Source organism: Glandiceps talaboti, chromosome 4 (assembly GCF_964340395.1).
Source record: "Glandiceps talaboti chromosome 4, keGlaTala1.1, whole genome shotgun sequence".
Lineage (NCBI taxonomy): Eukaryota > Metazoa > Hemichordata > Enteropneusta > Spengelidae > Glandiceps > Glandiceps talaboti.
In genome coordinates this window covers 8,343,927-8,370,043 of record NC_135552.1, presented here as the reverse complement: position 1 = coordinate 8,370,043, position 26,117 = coordinate 8,343,927, and the positions used below count along the sequence as shown (strand labels likewise).

Here is a 26,117-nt window from a genome sequence, read left to right as displayed (position 1 = left end):
TCAATAGCGTATATTAATAACATGCAGCAATATGTTTGTTTTTTACTTTTTGTGTCTAGCTTAGTAAGTAGAGATCTCGACTGCCGATGTCGTGTTATTTTTTTCGCTCTCTAAAATATAGGGTAATATATAGTCGATGATCTATCTACGACTACACCATCTATCTAGTGGCACGTTTGACAGCGAATAAATAAAGTTAGAGGACTTAGTATAGTCGAAAACTCTCTGTAATGCTTTCGTAATTCAAATTGTGCTAAATTTGTTTGAACCATCTCAGAATCTGGATCTTGTTACGCTAGCACTAGCATACATCATGGGTCAAGGTAAACACACATATACTTTGTAAGATCTGTGTTATGTACATTTTCGTTGATTCGAGAAATGAATAAATAAATCACATTTAACATCGATAATTACACCCCCCTTGCCATAGCCCAACATTTTAAGTACCCCCTCTGTCTGGATCAAGAAAATTCAAGTCCCCCTCTATCTTCCATTTTGAATAGCAAATAAAAATGTTTTACAATACGAATATGTTTATTGGAGTTGTTGCATATCTCAGTTCACTACCCTATTTCCTGCAATACATTCTAGGGTAACTTTAATTTTAAAGTTGATTCATGTCAGAGTGTTTGATGTATCTATTTATTAATACTTATATTTATGCAAAGTTTAGTATAAACAAGTTTATTTCTATGTTTTCTCTATGATAGTTAACTTGCCAAACATTATCATTTGTTACACATTTAGGCGCTGGTCTTCAACTCACCATTTCTAGAAAGTATCTAGCATGCCTTAGAGTTTATGTTGTAAAGTTATAGTCATGTCATGTCGAATGTTTTAATTTTGATAAGATGAGAAGAATGGACAAGGCGTCTTTATTTAGTCAATAAAGAAAAAGAGAGAATTACACACAGCCTCAGACTGCTAGTGGTCTGAGAGAGATATATAGCTGAGAGCAAAGCCTAACCAGGGAAAGAAAAAGAAGTATTTTTAAGGTGAATTGATCAATATCACACACAAAATAAGTTATATTGCACCACAAAAATTGATCATTCAATCGATCAATCATTCAACCAAATAATCAATCAATCAATCAATCAATCAATCAATCAGTCAGTCAGTCAGTCAGTCAGTCAGTCAGTCAGTCAATCAATCAATCAATCAATCGATCGATCGATCGATCAATCGATCGACCGACCGACCGACCGATCGATCGATCGATCAATCAATCAGTTACATGCTCGCTGCCCCCTATACTGTTGGTCTCTCCACTTTCCCACCTTGGCCGCCAGAGTGACTTTCAGTATAATTTTGGTGATTGTTATTCATCGCTATGAGAAACAGAGAGACTTAGCCACCGCCATCCTTTGCTCACCATAAACGATCCCAGGGCTGCTAGGGAGGCTAGGCACGACACAGTGATAAGGCTGGTCTTTCCAGCTCCTCACACCGCTAGTGGCTCACTTCATGACCAGCTGGGACCGGAAGCGAAGTGATCTACATTGCTCTGTAAAGTTGGCACAACGATACAGATATTGTACCCTGGTAAGTTCTCACTTTGTGAAAATGGTCGATAACGATCATAACTAGTTCAAAATAACCACTGTTATGTAATAGTTTATCACTTACATTGGCGTACACAGTTGGTAATTAATAGCCTGTGTACGGCGCTCTGATGAGATACATCGTTAGCTGGTCGTACCACGTATCGGGCTACCCCAGTCCTGAGTGCTAGTGTAACGCGTGCACTGCCTGCGGCGCCAGCTGCAAGTAGGACTAGTCGTAGTACTACGCTAGCCCGGGGCTGCTATGGAGGCTATGCACGACCAGCTATTAACGTTTCTCAACGGCGCCGTAAACAGGATAGGTAATTAATGTGGCATAGTCGTAAAGTTATGCACCACCGTCATATACAGTATATTATAATTTATACGTATAAGGCAAATTTCATCTTTTATAGTTTGCATAAAGTGGTGGTGGTCCCAGAGTCCCGGTGGTGGTGGTGGTGGTGGTGGTAGGGGGGGGGGGGTGTTCTAGCTCCTCACATCACAAGTAATAATTGACTCACTGCATGGCTGTCAACAGAAACTGAACTGCTAGTATATGGTACAACGGTGGCAGCAGCAGTAGGTTGTAGCAACAGTGGCACAAGATAAATAAAGGCTGAGTCTGCTGACAGGCGCCGGTCGCGAACACGTCGTGCTTGTACCCGGCACCTGTCACGAGTACGTCGTGCTTGTGACAGGCATGACCTTTGACATCCATCACGACGTGTTTCGGCATCAAATACACGTTCTTATAGCTCGCTCAAACGTTATATCAGTTCTCAAAACTGTTCAATTTACATGCGATAGTGTCTGCTTTTTTCCAACAACTGTGACTTTAGCCGTGTACACACAAGTGTACACTGTCACGTTAAGGTTATGACCGTATGTATTACATGATGTAGTATGTAGGACACAATTCATGTGCAATGTAGTTAATCTAAAACAACTAGAGTTAATTAGTTGCATCAATAACATTCATTATTGTGAAACTGCCATGGCCAGAATTGAAATAAGATGGTACACTATACTGTGAGCGTGAGCAAAATAGCTTTAGGAACAAAAAGTGAACGCATATATCCAATGAGTCAGTCAGTCAGTAGTACACCATACATAAGTTGTATTGGCTGGCGAATGACATGTAACCCCAGCTCCGTCATGTCAGTTTCACGCTTGCTCACGATTTAGACATTTTTTGAAAGTTCTGTGTATTCAGGGTATGAAGGCAATAATTTCAAAGGTAACCAGAGCGTGTTTTTTATATCAATACACATCGATTCTGTAAAAATCCTGAACCTGTCACGAGCACGTCCGCTGCGGCCGAGTCTGCTGACAGGCGCCGGTCATGAGGCACTCCGTTATATAAACACAAACAAGTAAGAAACTTGTCTGTGATGGTTAGACACAGTCATGATAGAGGGACTGTGAGTTAGATAATACAATGAGTCAAAGTAATATAATGTGACCTTCCTCTAGTTCATGATTAATTTTCTGAACCCCCCCCCCCCCACACTCGAGAACCAATTTGTAAAATTTGAACCCCTTATCTTCATAGTTCTCTGTGATCTAACAACTTCACGAACGCCTGTGCCTGAGTCCTCCCCATCTGTAATTGCTGATGGCCCCCTCAGCTACATTTCTTTTGATTAGAAAAAAAAACAAGTACTAGTAATTAAGCCAGTACTCACTCTGCATTGTGGGTCCTCTCAAAAATTAGGCCTGTGAACTCTGGCAAATCTGGTTCATTTGCTTGCTATACTCTAGCTCAGAGACTTGGCTATCTCATGGAGGTATGTCCCTTAAACTGTAGCTTGAAAGATCCAGGCATTGCTCCCACTTATATAATGCACTCATACGTGCCAGGACAGCCACTGTCAAAATGAAATTGGTAGCGAGTGGTTAGCTGGACCTTTCAGACTACCTTATACTTCTGTCATTTATACATCAATTTACGAGTGTCTATCTCACTCTACAATTACTGTTACTGTTACTCTTTCCTTGAAGGGGTCTGGGGAGACAACTCTAAGCAAGAACTTTAAGAAACAACATTTTAGAATAATTAAATGTTTATTTTTTCCAACAGGTACAATAATATTAAAGAATCTCATCTATCCACTGAAATGTATGGCGACCAGTTCACAACAGCCAATCATGGAGTACACCACACAAAACCTGCCATTCGCTTCAACCATGGCAACCAACTCACAACCAAACATGGAGTACATTGTCCCAAATCTGCCATCATCAGTGTTGCATAAACTAAATGAGTTCAGAAAACAGTCTCTATTCACTGATATAGAACTATGTGTGGAGAACCAAACCTTTCTGTGTCATCATGCTGTCGTAGCAAGCTGTAGTTCACTATTTGACAGCATGTCACCAAGTGAGACAAGTAAATTACAAGAATCATTCCAGAATATGAATGCTGACATTCTAGAAACTGTTCTTGAATTTATGTACACTGGGAAAATACTCATTGATATGTATAACATTGAACATCTGCAGCAGGCAGCTGAGGTGTTTGACTTTCACCAACTTAGGACTGGCTGTCAGTCTTTCAGGGAAAAGTATACATATTTGTGGCTGAAGAGTGAGAATGAGAGAAATATTGACATGGCTGATTTGAAGCAAGAAAAGGAATGTCTTGGTTTGGAAGTCAAATCAGAGTTGGGACATTTTCATGTGAATCATGATAATGAAATCGAGGAGATCAGAGAACTTGATGATGGGTTAATTGAATCTGTCAATGCAACCAATTTAGTCACCATGAGTGTAAACAGTAATGGTGAGAATGATATGGATACTGATGGTGATGGTGATGTTGATGATCATAATAGTGATGCTGATAATGCTGGTCATGATGATGATGACATTCATAATGGTAATATCTATGAGAATGTTCGACCAGAGAAAGACATAGACGTAAATGAGGATGAAAATTCACATAGCGATGTAATATATTGGAAAGCACAATTGACTGAAACCTCTAGTGAAATGCCTAACAATATCGGTGTTGACAAGACAGTGACACAAGATGAAACCATAGAAACATTTGAAAATGAGAAATTTGACTCAGCTCAGTCAGGATCCGATTGTTTATTGCACGAACAGATGAAAGAGGAAAAGTCAAGTGAAATAGCAGATACAGAGGACAGTACAGATGTAGGTGATTTTAATGTCAAAAATGATCATGAGTTTGATGAGTTGTCTTACAATGCACAGATGTATTGTGATGATGGTGAATCTCCAAATGATGAGATGAATGATTTTGAGATCTATGTTAATGGCATGAAAGAGAGACAAACATTTGAATGCGAAGTCTGTAAAGAATCTTTCAAAAGGAAATATCAACTTAAAAGACACCAAGAGGAAAAACATACAGGAAAGGGGAATTTTGAAAAGGGAACCCTCAAAGAAAAAGTGAAATGTACACAATGTGTGGAGTGCTTGATTGAGTTTGAAACTGTGGAACTTTTAAAGGCTCATCATGTAGAGCATAACGCTCAAAAGAACTACCATTGTGAAACATGCAACAAGTGGTATGGAAGAAAGGAGTCATTTAGACAACATATGAAACGTCATAGATTAGAAAAATGTCACAAATGTCAGAAATGCAACCGAACATTCAAAAGGAATGATACCTTCCGTGAGCATATGAATATTCATAAGGGGGTAAAACCATTTAGCTGTGACAGCTGTGATGCGAAGTTTTATGGACATGCACCGTTATGGAAACATAAGAAAACACACCACGACAGTACATGGAAGCAGAAAGACCTTGAATGTGGAGAGTGTTCTGCTAGACTTGAAAATTTGGAGCTTTTGAAAGCTCACGAACGAGGTCATGACACAGAGAAAAAGTATAACTGTGACATATGCAAGAGGTGGTATGGAAGGAAGGAGCGGTATAGACAACACATGAAATATCATAGATTAGAAAAATGTCTTAAATGTCCGAAATGCAACCGAACATTCAGTAGGAATAATGGTTTACGTGAACATATGAATATTCATGAGGGGGTAAAACCATTTAGCTGTGACAGCTGTGATGCAAAGTTTTATGGACATGCACCGTTATGGAAACATAAGAAAACACACCACGACAGTACATGGAAGCAGAAAGACCTTGAATGTGGAGAGTGTTCTGCTAGACTTGAAAATTTGGAGCTTTTGAAAGCTCATGAACGTAGTCATGACACAGAGAAAAAGTATAACTGTGACATATGCAAGAGGTGGTATGGAAGGAAGGAGCGGTATAGACAACACATGACATATCATAGATTACTAAAACGTCACAAATGTTCGAAATGCAACCGAACATTCACAACGATTAATGGTTTACATGAACATATGAATATTCATGAGGGGGTAAAACCATTTAGCTGTGACAGCTGTGATGCGAAGTTTCATGGACATGCACCGTTATGGAAACAGAAGAAAACACACCATGACAGTACAAGGAAGCAGAAAGGCCTTGAATGTGGAGAGTGTTCCACTGGATTTGAAAATTTGGAGCTTTTGAAGGCTCATGAAAGTAGTCATGATACAGAGAAAAAGTATAACTGTGACATATGCACGAGGTGGTATGGAAGGAAGGAGCTGTACAGACAACATATGGGACGTCACAGATTAGAAAAAAGTTTCACATGCCAGAAGTGCAACCGGACATTCACAACGAATAATGGTTTACGTGAACATATGAATATTCATGAGGGGGTAAAACCATTCAGCTGTGACAGCTGTGATGCAAAGTTTCATGGACATGGACCATTATGGAAACATAAGCAAAAACACAAAGTAAAGTCTTCCACAGGTACAGGTGATAAAGATGATACCTATCAGTGTAAAGAATGTGGGTTGTCGTTTGATTCTAAAGACATGTTAAAAACACACCACAGAGCTCATGACAAGGAAGAGAAGTATAAATGTGAAATATGCTCAAAATGGTTTGGTAGGAAAGAGAGTTTTGATGGGCACATGAAAAGACACAAATATGAAAAGCCTTACCCTTGCCACCTTTGTGATAAAGTATTTAATCGTAAGGGCTCTCTAGAAATTCACCTTCATTCTCATTCAACTGAGAAGCCCTATACTTGCTCTGAATGTGGCAACAGGTTTAAAACACGACAAGCATTCATGCATCATCAGAAAATTCACAATAAGGATATTGCAAAGCAGATCATGTGTTCCCAATGTGACAAAGCCTTCACAACTCAAAGTAATCATGATCAACATTACAGAAATATGCACACAACTGAAAGACCATTCTTGTGTGACATCTGTGGGAAATCATTTGGGTATAAAGGCTACTTGGTCCAGCATCGTAAATTGCACGCTGCAGAATATTCCATGCAGTGTGATGTTTGTGATAAACAATTTAAGACTTCTGGTTCTCTGCATATGCACAAGACAGTAGTGCATTCAACAGCTAGGCCATGTTTATGTGCTACTTGTGGTAAAGGTTTTAAAACCAACTCAAAACTAAAGAGACACATGTTGATACACATGAAGTAAAGCAAATGGGTTTGAGTTTTGTGTAACGGTCGAGTAAATGTAACACTACCAACATTCAATGTAGACATGTACATGTATTTCTCTATATTGTGAATAGGTTATGCTAGTTTACTAGAAGTATTACTTTCATCTTGTGGTATCAGTGTTTCTCTAATTCAGATTTCTTGTATCAAAAATTAACTTCACAGAGATAATTTGATTGGTTGCAACATACTATTGCCCAGTATACCGGTAGTGATTTATAGTATTACACAAGGGCTTCCATTTAAAGATGACTGTGTTTATAATATACTGTATCATGTTTAAAACTACCATTTCTTCAAATTTTGACTATTTTGATAAACAGGTTTCTTTACTTTGTCAAAGAAAATTGTAATTACTATTATGACAATGCCTTCCATAAGGAATTTCATGATTTATGCAAGAAATTTAGCTCTATATCTGTGATTCGTCAAGTCCCAATGAAAGTTAGTTGTCAAAAATGTTGTTGAAATGCCCGCTACGCTTCCTATTCTCAGCACAGGTAAGCTTGCCATCCTCGACTTCACTCAGCTTTTGTGATCCCCTACATACCCGGGATATGGCATGTGTGTGTTGAACTTCCTTCTGTCCCACCACGAGTTTACACATTCCTTTAATCACTATGGGAAAATTGTCAAGATTTTGTTGAGTGGCGCGCCCTCACTGTACACTAATTATATAGAGGTCAATGTATAGGTCACCATTATTGATACATTGTCGCGAAAATTTCTTTGTAGGCTAGGCTATTTTCCATATTTTGACTACACACATGATTTGGGTATACATTATAGATTATTACACTTGATAAATATGTGAGAGTGTATTTATATCCTGAGATACAGAGCTAGATAAATGATTGTGTACAAGCCTTGCAACAAACAGTGGTAGTTTGTTAATGAGAGAAATCGGAAAAGAACACAGTAAAGTCTGTAAAAAGGAGACAGTTCGAGGTCAATACAATAACTGAGCTAAGATTATGTGATGTGAAATCATGAAAGGACTCTCCAGAACCCAAAGTTTATGAAAATGTCTTTATGTTTATGGTGTTCTGATTGACCCCCTTCAATTGGCCACCTGAGAGTATATACTGAGAGTATACAGAGAGACAGACACTGACTCACGTCACCTCTATGCGACATCTCCTGAGGGTTCTTGGGAGGGCCATGTTTTAGAAAATGAAATTAGGGTGAGGTCACATTCTACTCATTGTATTAGCTAACTTTGCATTATTTTGTGATTAGGGCATCCCACTGCTGGTACTGTCATCGTTGTACAGTAGTGAGAACATATCAGTCAAATTGCTACTAACAAACCATGCAGTAAATCAATAGTAAAGATAAGTGGGTCTCACAGGAGTGAAGGGTGCACGGGTGAATAGTGTGGTAAGATATAAGGTGGAGAATGTGGTGGAGTGGGGATGTTGACATCAGTCCCAACATTGTTGATACTGAGCCCATCGAGTCATGGAGTTCTGACCTTCAGCTATGCCAATGTGGTCCAAACACAGGAATCACACACATTCACTGTCACAGTGGTGGTATTAGGGGGAAATAACCAATGCCTTCGACCATTGTAAAACACTAACCACTTTACAGTAGCACTTGAGAGACGTCCCTTCACTATATTTTAACGCTTCAGCTAGTTTGAAATTATTTACTCTGACTTGTGAGAATGCAACCCCCTCCCATATTATTGAAGAATCCCTTACGAGCGGTAAAACTGAAAATAATTATCAGCATGACATAATCTGTAATTGCTAATATGAAAAAAGTCAGTGTGAAAATGTGTAATTCAGTGTTGAATTTATAACATAAAAGTGGTATTGGGACCGCTGACTATTTTCTATGGGAGAGCGCCCTCTAACGTTGTTCATCTGAAGCGTCTCGCTACCACACGGTGTCATGTACATTATACCATGTTACATTAGCCTTAGCAGTCGTCGCACGTACCCAATAAAATGGACTGAAAATCACACGAGAGCAATTCACTGACAAGAAAGAAAGAAAGAAAGAAATAGTAACATTTCCTCCTTTGCTTCGAATCGAGTCCATGGGACTTGGATATCAACACAAAATTTAAAAGATATTAATGTGTATGTAATATAATATATTATAATACAATAGTTTTTATGAGGAGATACGGTGAGATATTCGTAATAATTAAATAAGGATTTTGAGAATACAAATATGTAAACTAACCATTGAAAACATGAAATTTACTTTGAAGAATACAAATATGTGTGTTTTATATATTCTTTTGACTATTGCAAATTGCTATTGCGTACTGACGTCACCAGGGGAGTCATTCATGGTACACGGGCATTGCGAATACAATATTCAAGTTTCAATCTACTAGGTATTTTTTCAGCAGAGCTTTCAACACGCATGCGTAGTTGTACAACACCTCTGAATTTCACCGAGTATTGAATACTGGCGCTTTATAATTGACTTCGGTGATTGATTGATTTTAACTTTGATGAAACATACCTCAATATGTTTTTTTTTCACAATAAGACAGTGAAAAAAACAACCCCAGCAGCTAGCTCAAAGTGGCATGTTAGCTGGTACGTACTAAGTGTAATATAGCCCCCCCCCCCCGTGGGGGGGGGGGGGCTACTCCCTGTATTTGAGTATACGTATATGTGTCGCCCTTTGGGTGCGTGTTCTTAGCCCGTTAAAAAAACATGTAAATGTTCTAAAATGGGTTATTGATTTTTGGTCAAAGTGGGTCTAAAATGGGGTCTGGGGTTTCCAACACAGGCCACACACCCCCTAACACTAACAGGACTGGCCACTGGTACCATCCCTGGGGAGTGTAGCCTACATGTAGTGTAGACTTCAAGAACTATGGCGCTACCACTTATCAGGCACTATATGTTCGGAGCGAAAATTCAAAACATTTTGCCATCGGGTCGACAAAAAGTCACTGTGTGACCCCCTATCTGTAAAACCAAAAACAGGCTGACCCCCAACACTTCATTCTATAACATGATGACCCCCCCCCCCCATACCATGTTCACATAACAGGTTTTTTTTTTTATCATGAATCAATGTGGACTGCTTGACTGTCTCATAAATACTTTACAAGATCCTGGGATAGCACTATCACATAATTATTGACCACACAGGGTAAATATATTCAAAATGGAGTTTAATAGCATCTAGACCGTGAAAGATAATGGGATAGCTTGAGAAGAGAATATGTACGTACACCTCTTATAGGGGTCCTAGGGGGTCTTAAGTTAAATGCCATCATTATAGTAAAGGTCAGCACATCTAATGGTAGTATCATTGTTGAGGGAGATTTGGAGTTTAAGGCAATTTTTTGACTATCTTGATCTTGGCAAACATTTCACATCTTAAAAGACAATATCATCTCAAATCAGCATAGGGTGAAACTTCTTAATACCATATGACATTAAAAAGGCTGGTGCGTCTGATTGTTGGTTGAATGCATGAATGACCTCTGGGGGGTGAGGGAGTCCTGGGGGTCTCCCCTAGCAGATCCGGAGGACTTTTGGTTCTATTAAGGCAATTTTTAGGTTATTCATAGCCTTTGAGGTAATATTTCAAAGCTTCGAAAGTTTTCAAAGCTAAAGTTAATGTAAGTTTTAAATGAGTTTCCCATGTCACATAAAAATGGTCCCGTAACATTGGTACAGTGGCATTAATATTGCATGTATAGTATTAAAATTCACTGGTATGTTAGAGAAGTTTAGGTGGCCATAGCTAGTGTATAATAGAAACTGGAATCTGATGAGATGTGGTGATTTGTAGTGTCGATAACATATAGTGTCCAAAATAGAAAGTGCATCTACTCATCATACGAAAGAGTAGAACAATTTAGATTAACTTCTTTTATAAACTATCTCTGAAGATTACCATCAATTACGAAACCTTCAAGTTTACTTTTGCCCCAAGTACAATATAAGTGAAGCATTAACTTTATGAAACAGCCAAGCATTTACACAACATGTTCTGTAGCTAGTGTGGTAGCTAGATGATACATGTATATGTATATAGTAGAGGTATGTTTGAACTCTTAAGTGAAGTAATATTAAAGAATTTATGTAAGAAACAGGGACAATAATAATTATACATGTACCAGTCAGTTCAGACAAGGCTATATGCCATTGTAGAAAAGGATTTTCTTCTTCCATCACAATCCAAAACACAATGACCCCCCTATCCACAATTTTCAAAACAGCATGACCCCCCCCACTGCCAATTTCAAAAACAGGGTGACCCCCCTCGCAATCCACCGACCCCCCCCCCCCCGGCCGAAGAAACTTACCGGTCCCTTACACAGGCGATACGATGAATGTCAGCGTAGATCTACGCACATACAAGTCTCGTTACCCAGTCTCGCCACTGTCACATGACGTCTAACTTCATGGCCTGCTAGGGTGGAGATTCTGGGTAACCGAGACTATCCTCAGACATATGTGGTCAAGGTCAAATACCTGTTACGCGCCGCGGCATTTTCATCGTGATTATTTCTTGCATGGAAATGTCACTAATTGCACATATTGAGTATAGCTGTATAATACCACAGACACTTGTTTGTGACAATACATGGAGGATTCTTTAGTAGAATATGCATATATTGATATTGTTAGCATGAGTGTGTTAATATTGTGTTCTATTGTGTCGAAATAACGCCACGTCAACAGTGTCCATGACATCGATGACGTTATCAAAATAATCACTCGAGCTCGATCGACGTTCATTAGAGATTACGTCAACCCAATGAACTGCGCTGACTTGCAATAAATACTGCGATTATATAATCACGAATTATACTGCTGATCTTTCCACTTTCCCACCTTGGCCGTCAGAGTGACTTTTAGTACAATTTTGGTGATTGTTATTTATCGCTATGAGAAACCAAGGTGTACGTATGCTGTCAGTGGTAATAGGTAGTCAGAACTGAGACGTGACAGACTTGGCTGTTTATCGCCCGGTTTATCGGCTCTTCACACATACACAGACAATTAATTGTCTCTGACACATATCGTGATATTGTCGTTCTCTAGAACAGAAATGTGCTGTGTCAGATAGCCAAGTCTCTGGGCTATCTAGAGTATATTGTATACGTCACTATTGAAGTGAACATTAATGTAATATGCATACGTAGTATATTCGTAGAGCAAAATAGAGTTACATTGGTACTCCTGGTAGGCCTGGTACATGGTCTGTGTGTGTGTGTGTGTGTGTGTGTGTGTGTGTGTGTGTGTGTGTGTGTGTGTGTGTGTGTGTGTGTGTGTGTGTGTGCGTGTGTGTGTGTGTGTGTGTGTGTCACACTATCAAAGCATAATATATGGACGTGTGATTAATGGCATTAAAAAGCTCAAATATATCATAATGAAATATCATTAATAATTTCATGTATATTCTATAAATATCGTCCTCGCATGTAAATTAATCTAATTAAGAATATAATGTGGCCTCAATTGTATTTCGATGTTATTGTTTCGAGATGTTGGGGAAGGGCGTCCACTCACTCCCTAAACAACAACAACAACAACAACAACAACAACAACAATCGAAAACAAATGCACGAAGGAAATAGACCGCTCTGAGGTGAATAAAGCAATGGAGCTTATTTTCACAGTTGGGTTGGATATACTACGACTAGTAACTTACAATCTGCGTATTTAAGCAACCAAGCCCAGAGGCATATAACTTTTTTCAAGTACTTTTTCAAAACGCGCACGCGCACGCACGCGCACGCACACAAATTTAACATACACAAAAGAAGAGAGGATTCTGAAATTAAGATTCGCAGCATGCAGCGTTCTTCGTCTTTCGGGTCTGAGTAGGTATTGAATGGGTTGTAGCATAGACAGTAGATGTGGAATAAAGGTTTCATATAATGACCTATGGTTTTTTTTATTTTTTTATTTTTTTTAATTTGCGTATTTTCCACATGTATCAACCTACTGTTAGTATACGGTCAGAGTGGTAGCCGACTCACTTGTCCTATAGATTTCGCTTTATCTTTTACTGTAATTCAGAGTAGCTATCGGAAGCTAGGAGTATGCTTTTTCACAATGTTTAGTCGCCATCTGTAGTGTCTTACAATGGTATGACAGGAATTTAAAATGTCATTTTAATGAGGATTCACCATGATAATCACCATCGTCATTAAATGATATTGCTATCGACTCCCATGTGTTTACTGGTGAATCCACGGTTCAAATTTATCGTCATTGCGTATACACGATGGCATAATTCCCTTTTTATGTGCTTGTGCAGTCACGACTAGGGGCAAAATGTATTATACTAGTAAAATACACAATCTCGAAATAAATTCGGACATCACATTAACCCAAATTTTTATTCATTTCGCAAAGGAGAGAAAAACGCGATTAAATGCAGAATACTGATGGTATGGACAGGAAATCACATGAGAATTCTTACTAGTAATAAAGTTCCAAATTGTTAAATCGTATGGCCTACGTAACTATGCAGATCTACTGTACTGTACGAACAGCAACCCACAATGTAAATTTGTGTACTGTCTGGGATATTAGTAATGCACCTGGAACGTTTTTTTTTTAGTATTGTTACTTTAAAAAGGTACAATAACTTACTCGTAATATCGTTCACCGTCAACAGTATTACATGCATCACTTGTTAGTAAACGTATTTGTGTAACTGTATACATGATAAATGAAATCAAATTTGATTTATGGGTCCGCACTCGCAAATCAGCGCCCTCAACAACGATCACGATTTCAACCTGCTGGTTCTGTACATACTGCTTTAATATGGATAATATCGATCACTGACTAATATGTGCAATGTCTACATTATTGGTATTTCCAAGTGAAAATATAGTGGTTGTCTGTTTGAAAAAATGACGCTCCAACAGTTTAATATGGGGAGAGATTCAAAACCGAGCTTTCGCTCAAGATTTAAACCTGTCACTGCGCTACCTCAGTACAGATGATATTGACCACTATTACACTGTCTTTTCATAAGTAACTGACTTCTATTGTTATTTCCCAGCTGCTGGTAGAAATAAAGGCCCCATCCGGTATGCCCATACAACAAATTTTGTCTCATATGTACGGATGTGGTCTGGTCTCGGGTACGCCGTACTTACACATCGGTCAACCCCTCCCCCACAAGAACTACTTACACTATTCGGAGCGAAAATTTAAAAAAAAAATCAAAGTTTCAGTTTGGATAGTGGAATAGTGTAGCGATAGTCGTGAGAGGATGAGAGGAGGCCGGTGAGGGCGGAACGAACGGCACGACGTATCTTACAGTCTAATACGATGTAGGTAGTCATGCATTCGTTGAGACACAGGCACAATTCTGTCTGTCTCCCACGGGCCCGCCTGCACTGTGTTGTATATCCTTGTTGACACCATTTACCAATATACTTGGGCCTACCTATATTTTCTTAAAATAGATGCAACATTTCTAAATACTATACTGAGCTTTTTGTTGGTAAAGGAAGTATTTATTTACACGATTTTTTGGCAGATGATAGTGAAGAAATAAATAGAAAATAAACTGGTAAAAAAGAAAAGAAAAAAGATTTACAAGGAAAATAATAAAATAAAAACATTACACTTATAAAGAAAAAAATGATAACCGTCCCTGGATGGGCTTGAACCATCAACCTTTCGGTTAACAGCCGAACGCGCTAACCGATTGCGCCACAGAGACATTGCTGAGTTCAGTTGAAACTTTGCCCCTATTTAACAATCTATCACAATACAATGTAAACAATTATTTTTCAGATTCCCGTTATGGTAGGTGTGAACACAGATATAGAACATTAATAACCTAAACATTTTAATAATCGACTTATTAGGAGTTCAAATGTAACGTGTTCCCTTAAAGTTGCATCCTGGCAGAGTTAGCAAACACAATATGACGTCAATGGGTAAGAATAAAGAATGTTATTTTATTTCACAAGTATTATTGCAAACTATTATCTATAAATTTCATTTTAAGTGATACAAATCTTTAAAAAATAAGTAACATATTAAATGTCTGTGTTTTCTAACTTTCAATTTATTTCAAAAGTTCAAAACTAGATACTAATTTTATAAATAGCGTTGAACGAGGACACAATTATTATTCATTAGCAAGCGCGGCTCGACATCACGTGTCCGTATGTCTAACTACAACAATGGCTAGGTCGTATTTTGTAGTATCGATTTTGCAAGGTATTTCAGTGTGAAGTTGATTTTCCACTGCTTCATGGCTCCGGGAAACATGAAATCGGAAATCGTCGGACCTCAACGTGTGAAGATCGAGGGTCGACCAGGTGTACACCGAAAGAATATGTCAAGAAATTCAGCAGTTTATGGCGAGATGCCGTCCACTGTCACTAACCACCTTTCAAATCACGATGACAATAATACGAACGTTACAAGTAAATCGTTCGCACAAGACGTTTCTAATTCAAAGGAGCTTTGTACATCGAACAACATAGGTAGATCGGACAGTGAGCAAACGTTTCAGGAGGAAGAAGAAAGGACACGGTTAGAATCACAAGTAAAGCATTTGAAAGAACTCCTGCTTCTGCACTTAGACTTAATTCAAGAGCAGCAACAACAACTACTGGCGAAAGATCGCGAAGTGAAGACGTTGCGAACCGAGAGAGACACGGTAAAGTGTTATTTTCAGCTTCAGTTTTATTTCTATCGCGGAATCCATAGAGGAATAGAAGGTCACATGACAATCAACGGTTATTTAGTTGACAACGTTTTAAACCGTTGAAAGGACAGCGATGCATATGAATTAGGTGTTTGTGCAGTCATTAGCATGAATGCGACTGACCCTTCAATGGCTTCTCATCATCAACATGGCGGGTACGCTGCAGTCAATGTGGATTTTCCCGTCTCTTTGTACAATTTCTCTTGGAAACAACATATCCCCAGATTAGAAAGCGTATGCTTTATTCTTTATATTGAATTCAGCGACAAATTTAAACGCAATACACACTTATCAATTTCAGGACTTGGTTTGCATTCAAATAGCCGAATTTACTTCCGGTCTGGGAGAAGTTCTTCCGGTGTAGAATGGTAACGCGATGTCGTTTCCATGATTCGATAAATTGTTTGATTTACAATTACACAAATCGAGACTGGTCTTTGTTGGTTTACAATGCACACCTTTTCGCGAGTGCAAAGATAGTAAGACCTCTCGACTGGTGAAAGGGCGCGAGATCATTCGGGCTATTTTATTAGACTTTGTACACAACAATAACAACACGTTTCGTCACTGGCGTCTATATAAGTATAATGAATGTGTACACTACTCCCATAATGCAGTGCCATAAACGAAACGAGTGCAAGGGTCGAACAGAGGTCACGACACTTTTGTTGTTTCTGTAGTACTACACTGAACACATGAATTAAATGATTTGGAACTGGTTCATAAATTGAATACCAAAAATATGGTTTTATGAAAGCAATATTGAGTGTTTGATCCATTTGAAAATTTAACTTGTAGTAGACTTATGATATAATAGATGCTAATTTTTTCCATAATTTCTATGGCAGCATCTCATTGATTATGTCACTTTTTGAGGTGATTGTACCAAACTATGCCATCTATTGTCGAGTGAACAAGACTAACAGGTTGCAGGCGAAAAGCTCTTAGCCTGTCAAATATTATGGTGTGTGTTTAGTTAGATTTAGTTGTGTTTAGTTATAAATGTTTTAGTACTCAATATTGACTGTTGTGTTGTACCTTGGTCTCTAGTTAAAATGTCGGCTGGAACGAATGGAAAGGCGGATGAGCCTTGCACACAAGAGTAGTAAATCTCAGGAAACAGAATCCCCCCAAAAACGACAGATTTCTACACAGTTACAAAAAAGGTAGGTTTGTTGGAAGTTTATTTGCTAAAACGGCCACTTGCCAAGTGAACAAAAACATAAAAAAATTTATTTAAAAAAAGAGAAAAGAACAATTCAATAAGTATTATATAAGGTCTCAAAGCAAGTGAGTATTTGGCTTGCAAGAAACCTTGAAGTTTATTCTTTTAAATAACTGCTCTTTTTTAGCTGAGTAATATTTTGTATTGACTTTGAAAACAACGTAAACCATCCATGTTGTCAGTTCCTGTAGTAGATGAAGGGTGGCAGTTAATAGCGCCCTCTGTGGTGCTAAGTCATAATATTTTGTTTAAAGTTTTGCCTGTGGTGGCGCTATTTATACGCCAACATACAGAAGTAGTTAGTTCCTTTGCATGATGTTTCAATCCTTTGTTATACTACTAGACTTACACTGTTACAGTATATGAAACACATTTACTGAAGTTGACATCAAAGAGTGTAATACACCTTTTTTATTTCTTCGTACAGGAAATCTTCAGATGAATGTACAACGCCAGGAAGTAAAAGATTTCACAAAACGCCATCTGCGAAAGTTGTTGATTCAACAAAAAACAGTGAGAAATTAAGAACAGATAAACAACAAAATTGGAAGAGAAGAGAGAAAGAAGACCGGAAAGAAAAAGATGAAAAACTGTTATGGACAAATGTACATTATTTTAGTCAAAACAGAATACCTCCAGTCTCGTGTGATATTGGGTCTTTTGATGAACCAGTTCTTTGTAAGTTGTCAAGATCACAGGGATACATTGAGTCAGGAGAAGTATTTATCTCAATACCTCCTGTGTATATTTTTTGACAAATATTGTGTTTCGTTCATGAGTTATGACTTTTTAATGCTGTGAGTATAGTGTCATACTGATATAGCATCAAGGTAGAGTGAGATTGCCATCCCTTAGGATTGATCACACAATGTCACACACGCTCAATAAACTAACATAATTCATTTGGGCAAAAAAAAAGTCCCCCCTCTCCCTAAAGGAATGTTCACACACGTGACATTGACATGTTTGATATAGGATGTAAACCCATGATGAAAATTGTAGCGGCCAAACCACAATTTAAAAACTTGGTAAACACATTAAAACATTAACCAGAAACCCAGGACTGTACATCACATTATAAGAAAATTTTTAATCAACATCTCAGTAGTAAAAAACAGAGAACACATTATCATTGAAGGTGTGAAAATTTCAGAATTTGGTTAAAAGTGTGAAAAAGAAGTTCAGCAATCACATTGATGTCAGACCCCCTCCTTCTCTTATATTCAAGCAAGTGCTCCCAAGTTAAAGAACTTGGCTGATGCAATATTCTTTTGATAAGTACAGAAAATACTAATGATTTGGAATTACAAGGGCAGCATTTTATTTTAAAAATATGATGCTAAACAAATTATTGATGCAATGTGTTGGTAACTAACTTTACATGAAGGCATGTGTAATTGTGTTTTCATTATCTTTGCAGTGCCTGAGTGGAGGATAAATATTGTATCCACTGTGCCAGTATGTGATGGTATGGAGGTAGGTACAACTTGTATTTAACAATGATAGAATCATAACATGTTTTCCTTTTATTGAAACGTGAGATTTCATGACATGTGTTTTGTATTATCTTCACGTGAATACAGGTTCTATGTGTGAAGTGGTTATATGGATGAGAAGTGAGTCTTTATTTTGGATGTTTAATTTATAAAACAATTTTACTATGGCTTCCAATGTGAAAATTGAATGTGAAATAGCATATGTCAAGTCCTTGTCTATATAACTCAATACATTCCAAAAGATTGTAAAGTGTTTGTTATTGTACATACAGTAACAAACTTTTAAAACAATTTTTTTTTTTTAAAGCTTTTTGTAATGTATTGGATTACAAACACAGACTTTGTTTATGTTGTTTCACATTAATTTTTCAAGTAGGAAGCCATGATAAAATTGTTTTGCTAATTGAAAATTCACCAAAACCCAATCGGCATCCGTATGGCCCTTTAATGAAATGTCTTCATATCAATCAATTTTCAGAATAAAATCAAATATCATTTGATATAACAAATTTGAATTGGCATAAGCTGAGTTCCTTTGTCTTCTATGTCTACCACATATTAAAATATGTTTATGATATTTTATGTGCTGAAACATACTAATTCATCACTTGTTATTGTCAGAATTTAATCCTGGTATTCAGACATGATACATAAACAAATTAGTGACAAATGTGGTAAATAAATGTAAAATAAAAAGTCAAGATTGTCATGTGTCAACATGACAGGTGCACAAGCTGGGTTTCTACACCTTTTGGGTGCCATTTATTTGCTGTGTATTTGAAAGGTACTCGCACTATTCTACACACATTGATTGAACCATTGATTGCAATTGACAACTCCAACTTTGTAGTAAGATGTAACTTATAAATGATCTGATGACACAATTTATCATACATATAAAAAAAATGTCTAGGACCATCTCTACTATGCAGACGACTCTTCAAACAATACCCAAAGACAATTGTAATGTTATAGAAGGCATGATTGAATTGTGGTTTTAGTATTTTCATTTGAGATAGCAGCTTATAAACTCAGCTCTGTAACATTATATCAAACATAGAATAGATTTGTATATATTTTTTGGTGTGGAAAAGCTTGTAAACTCAGTTTAAGCCAGTTTAATGTTCATCATTACTTAATATAATATTAGTGTAATAAGTTCTCAATTAGGTAAAACGTAAAACTGATACATAAGTATGTATCAACAGCATCTCAGATCACCAAGTCACTCACTGGTGATGGCGCCCTCACAAGGTGTTTATTAGAAAACCTTAGACCCAACGTCAGATTTGTCCACATCCACAGCTATAACATCCAGCTAAAGAGATGTATCAGGATAACAAGTCTTAGTAACAGAGAATTACATATAAATTATAGTGGTATTCATATACCCAACAGGGAATGTGAATATTTGTTATTTGGAATGTTGTGAATGGTACTTTGCCATTACCATGTACTACACTAAAGGGATAATGATGGTGAACACAATCAATATTTGTTGACTCGCTATCACAAATCCAATTTTCCCAGTGTCAAGACTGTGTCTCCAAAATGGCTTGACGTTGTGGTTGGAATGACTGCAATCTTTGCAACAAAGTCAAAAATCAATAACAGTTGTGAACAATCTTGTCATATTTTTATGACAACAAATGATCTAGTCTTAGTTACCCAGATCCTTGTAGGAAATCTGTTCTATCAGTGTGTCATCTAAGCCAATTTGACACGCCACTGACACACACAATTTCTAGTGATGCATCAAATTTTGGTGTCCCCTATCTTTTACTATGTTATGTAGTGACTCACAAGAAATGCCAGTTTTTCTCATTTTGACTCACAACAAAATTTGGTTATCATTAGAGGGCACACTGTGCCACAGATTAGGCATTATGATAACTACAGATAATCCCATAATCCTTTGCAGCTTAGCTTGCATTGTTTGTAAGTTCTGTATTCTTGTTGAATCTCTGATTTTATGTCTGAGTACGAGTGTGAGTTACAGTACACCACAACAGGGGTGTACATGTAGATAAAGACCTATAGCCTGCCAAAACAACTGACTACTACACAATTTCTCGCAAGCTACTTTTTCAGGAATTTGTGTTTAAAATATTTTGTTTTGACCACTAGTGACTATATATCCATTATTTAGCAAATTTATGGGTCTCCCTGATAGGTATTACCGCCTACTTGTACAATTTTACCTGTTACTTTTAAAATTAGTTGTATCCCTGCAAAATCAGGGAGTGTACATTTCCTATGAGTATATAAATTGCACATACCAACAGATCATAACTCCACAAGTAGTAAAAATATATATAAAAGTACAATAATTACTATCTTGTTGCTATTTATACTAGGACATTACAGATGAAGCATACAATAGGCGGCATCAAAAACTTGAAATTGACGAAAAGAAGAGAAAACGCTGGGACATTCAAAGGATAAGAGAGCTCCGACAACATGAAAAGCTTGAAAGAAAACTATTAAAGAAGGACCAACAGTTACAGATTTTAACAACATTTAGACCAAACACTTACGAAGGTAAGAATTGACTGTCATCAGTCACAACAGTGTAAGCTGTGAAGTAAAACTATTACCATTGAGGACATTTTAATCCTCATCTGACTGAACAGTAGATATCCTTCACTCCTAGCTTGTACTTGCGTGTATGCACACATTTATCAGTTTGCGTTGGAGGGAAAGCCGAGTTATCATGGTAACCGTATTCCCTTGACTGCCACCCAACTATTTCAGCACAACTGAAGAACAATGACAGCTTTCCCAACACCTGGGAGTGCATGATGTTCTTTCTAGGAAAGCAACCTTTCAAAGTGCCTAGGTGCAGTCAGAGTCATTACACTACTATGTATAAGCTAGGGGACGGACATTGTGGTCTTGGCACTTATGCTATGCACTACCACTCACTAGTAGTTAGCCAGTAGAGGACTAAGATGTCAACGTGAAGTAATTTTAACAGTGGGGCATGTAAAGTGGATTATTTTACTTATTTTGCACTGAATGTATACTTAATCACTAACAAAATATGAGAATATGTCTTCAAATCATTGCTTCCTTGATTACAACATTCTATTAATACTAATATGTGAATTGTCACTAGGACTGTTCACATATACATTTACAATCTCAGGTTCCTACCTCAAATCAGAACTGTTCTGCATTTACACATAGGACAATAAATGCAAATGAGTAGCACTCACTTATTGTATGTGTGTGTGTGAATGTATGCAAGGAATTCACTCCGCTACCTACCATTTTTCAAAGATTTAAATTTATTTAACTAATTATCATCGAAGGTTTTATTTCATAATACACCTACTGGCAACCACAAGAATTGCTGCCAGGTCAAGTAACATTTGGTGCTATCTGTCATTGTAACTAATAACACATAATATATGTTTCTCATCCTGTATTTGTCATAGCTGAATGCATAGAAGTGCAGGACCTACTTCCTGTCTCTGTCTTCAGTCAACCACTGCCTTCAATACAGCAAACGTAAGTATAAAATATCAAATTTAATAAAACATCCATAATGTTCACATTTCAATCAGAGAACCAACTCAAGGTAAATATTGTATAGTGTTCTATGTAATAGACACTGACAGATCAATCCCCTTCCCCATCTGTGTTGAGGGGTGTACTTGTGTTGATGGACCCTCCTCACCTTGAAACTTTTTGCAAATGAGTTACAAATTAGTCCAGCACTTGGCAAATGACAATCACATTACATTTCATATTACTCCCAGTCCTACGTGGTATGCCTTCTAACTTGAATTGTGTATGATATCAACAACAGGATGTCAGATTCTTCAAACTTTGACCTATTGATGTTTGATTTTCGTTTTTCGATTACTATTCGTTACCGATTTACATGATTTTCCTGTACTTGAAAATGACAAGATTTGGACTCAAAAATGGACCATTTGCATAGTTTTTTTTTTTACGTTGAATTAACGGGACATTCACTTACTTTGCATTAAACATTGGTGGAGTATGTTGTTTTGAATGTGTTTAGGTCACAGTTCTAGGTGTCTGCCAAATACATTTACCGGCAACATTCAGCTAAATTTTCACCAATTTATTCCAAAGATTTGACCAAATTTGACATTTTTGTTCAGAATTTTGCTTCCACTGAGCAATAATTTTTTCATATATTGATTCACTGAGTATTTTGAAGTCTAAGTTTTGTTAAAATTGAACAACAAATTCCTTTATGAATGGCCTGTGAAGTCAACAATATATGTTACTGATAGACAGCCCTCATTGGGCCAGTGATCGCCACCCGATTACCTTAATGAAAAATGACTTCAAGTGTCTCATTGCTGGTTTCTTCACATTACAGTACCATATGAAATGCTTTCTATATCCAGCTGGTTTTTGTAACCTCAATATGTAATGTTCCTTCTCTTCACACAGAGACTTTGTGTTACCATGGTTTGACATCAAAGCCAGGGCGAAGGAGGAGAAACAGAGACCACCTCGTAGATCTGGAAACAAAAAATAACAGATGTGGTGGTATGCACATGTGTTATGAAGTGTTGACCTTACTCAGATGTGTTGCTTATAAGGTGATGGCTTCTCTAACTACATCAAGGTGTCTGAAAAATATGAGATATTTAGAGAATGATTGTTCATAATCAGGGGTTCATAGTTACAAATGAAAATTTCCACTTACGATGTCAACATTTTTTGAAGCAAATCTGAAATTTTCGCAGGTGTTCAGTAAGTATATCACTAGGGGTCTTCTATGATGATGATGATGATGAGGTGTCAGTGAAAATTTTGGATTTACCTCCAAGAACTGTTTTGGCTCTGTGAGTAGAAACTTTCATTTGTAGGAGATATCTGTTCTCATTATACCCTGTCTTTCTTTTAGAAATATTTGATATATACAAAGACATCAAAGTAACAAAAGTAAGTCAGACACCTTTGTGCATAAAACCTACAATCAGGCATCTTAAATTCCCATTAGTTTTCCCAGGCCACAAAGTTTTTTAATTAACGTTTTTTTCTACACTGGGGTATGTCATGACCAGTATGGCACCACTGGTCTCTCTCCCATGGAGCATTATGTTTGCCTCCTCCTAAAGACAATGCAAAATTCCTTCGGTAACTACTTAAAACTTTTGTTAGTAATTTAATCTGAACCCACCAGCCACTTCAGTTCCTGTTTATTTCATCTGTATCACTGTATACTAACCCACGGTACTGTTAGTTTAAGGAAAGGTTACATAGTTTAATAGTTGGTTTCCATACTAGTTCTTATGTCGAGTGATTTGTCTGCAAAGTATGCCAGTGATATCAACAAAGTGATGCCCTACTGTCTACATATCCTGCCTTTCAAGGTTACAAGTATTTTGGAAAGAAATCGTCCAAATAATGCTGGTATGTTATATCTCCAAACCCAGACACCAAAACCCGTTAATGTACATTCCACTATCTCTTATCCTCCTATGAGCTTTTGATTACGTACTCTCCCTCCCTCCCTCCCTCCTCCCCCTCCAGTGTTCCCTCTAGTGAAAGACACTATGCTTTGTTGTGGGTTGAAATGGTAAAATCCGTATTTCTCTTACTAGGAGTCACTACATATAATACATAGTAAGAAAGAAGGGTACAAAATTTAGTGTGGTAAATTGCAGTGTCAGTGGTGCATCTAATTGGCTTTGAGGGTACACGACTCCCTCCCCCCTCCCCCTCCTCATAGTAATTATATTATTCATCTGGAGTTGGGTAGGCTTTTCAGTAGTCATCATGTGGTTATTATTAAAAGACGTATCTGTTGAACTATTTCATTTAATCTGTTATTACAATTGTATTAGATTTCTTGACTGAATGACCTACATTCTTGAGAGGTCGGAGGTCAAAAAGCACTATTACATGTTACTGAAATAGGGTGCGTTGAAAAATTTACACATTCAGTTCATGATCTTAAATTTTGTCTTTTTATGTGTTCAAGTGGTACATCTCTGTTCAGTTTACAAAGATATAAAAAACAAAAACAATTACGACATATGTGAATTTTTTTTGTAATATAAGTGAAGAGTTTTACCATGTTTAAATTCTAGAGTTTTGTCAAGAGTTACTAAGTGGAGTGACTTCTCCCGTAATTGTTACAGCTAGGTAGCTGCTGCATTGTTCATATATACAATAATGTATTTTTTTATGAAGTGAAATGTGAGCCATTTCTTTGTTCAGAACTGGAATCGTGTCAGTTTGTACTGATAATTTAGTGTAGTACCTATCTATCTATCTGAATGGGTTTGGTGTAACATCCCAGGTAGACCTAGTTCAAAGTAACTCTTATTCTTTCGTATGGGGTTGCTTAAAGTAGCGTCTTTGTAACATATTTTTAGTGAATTTTTTTTTGTACTGAGCATAGATAGTTGACTTAGTGTTTTTACAAGTAGTGAAGTACTAGTAGTGATTTTAACAAAAAACAACGGTTGTTGAACCACCAATTATGGAATTAATGTTTAATAAAAAATTCTTTGGAATAATAAAAGGGCATCTGTATTTTTGTTGTATTTATTAGAAGATTGTGGTTGTGGCATGTAGAGTACCTGCAACCATATTGAATAATCAACAAGCATGTTAATTTTAAATAGTATATAATTTATTGATCATTTGCATTATTTTGTAATGTGCTAAAAGAGAAAAATGCACATGTGCGGAAGATAGAAAAAGGGTAAGTTACCATGACATTGCGATAATTACCTGCTGCACGACTTATACAGTTCTAAATTGATCCCTGTACAAAAGTAAACTTGAATCTGTTTGAGTGACTTTATAGTAGCAAAGTCGTGTGTAGCGTTGGTTTTATATGTGCACAAGTTTCTTCTATTGAAATAAATCCGACAATCACATTTATTAGGAATAAAATGCTGTATTTATTTGTACTGGTACAGATGTGTCATATTTCTATATTCAGCTGTGTAGGCCTGAATTGACAGTAGTTGCACTCAATACGGTGGACTGAGAGGATGTGTTATTTACAAAATAGTGTCCAGTATCCCTTTGCACACTGTCAAATTACCAATATTGCATTGAACTTCGAAGTTCAATGATTGGTTGAGTATTTAGTGAAATACATATACGGTACCTTGCAATCTTGTACAGAGATTTTACCTACTGTTTTTGTTCAAGTAATCTTTATAGTAACTTTAATTAGCCCGATTTAGACTATAGAACGAAAACAATGGCCACTACAATGAGTAAACTGCGATCGCGTGAATGTCTATAACTCTGGTCTATAATTTCAACTATTGTCACTACCGTAGAGGGCGCCATATGCAATTTACGTGGCGACGACGAGATATTCTAATTAAGGCTATTGTTTTTTTCTACTCCCTGATCCCTGTGCAATCTGTCGATGGTTATTTTCAGCTACCTGACATCATAACAAGGGTACTCTTAGACTGGAGAATATGAGATAAGTACTTGGCAGGTTTATATTAGTTGGTGGTTTCTCGACATTAGCTTGTGAGAAAGGCTATTTTTACGATTGCACAGTCCCTGGATGATCGGTTAGTGCAGGCACGAAGTAAGACTTTTTAAAACGTCATTTATCTTCTGTAACTTCGGGTTTCCACAGTAGGGTCCATCGACCGAAACGACG

General features: G+C 37.2%; 1 protein-coding gene and 1 non-coding gene across 2 annotated transcripts; one reads left to right on the top strand and one right to left on the bottom strand.

Annotated features, from left to right (window-relative positions):
- Positions 1 to 14,690: 14,690 nt before the first annotated feature.
- Trnan-guu (transfer RNA asparagine (anticodon GUU)) lies at positions 14,691 to 14,764 on the bottom strand. Its single transcript has one exon. It is a non-coding gene; the product is annotated as a tRNA-Asn (tRNA).
- Positions 14,765 to 15,234: 470 nt separating this feature from the next.
- On the top strand, positions 15,235 to 24,961 carry LOC144433988 (uncharacterized). The gene is made up of 7 exons (XM_078122424.1): positions 15,235 to 15,715; positions 16,814 to 16,929; positions 17,416 to 17,666; positions 18,409 to 18,464; positions 20,842 to 21,025; positions 21,925 to 21,997; positions 22,919 to 24,961. Exons 1-7 carry the CDS (start codon positions 15,305 to 15,307, stop codon positions 23,004 to 23,006), a joined length of 1,179 nt encoding a protein of 392 aa, XP_077978550.1. The 5' UTR covers positions 15,235 to 15,304; the 3' UTR covers positions 23,007 to 24,961.
- The last annotated feature ends 1,156 nt before the right edge of the window (positions 24,962 to 26,117 follow it).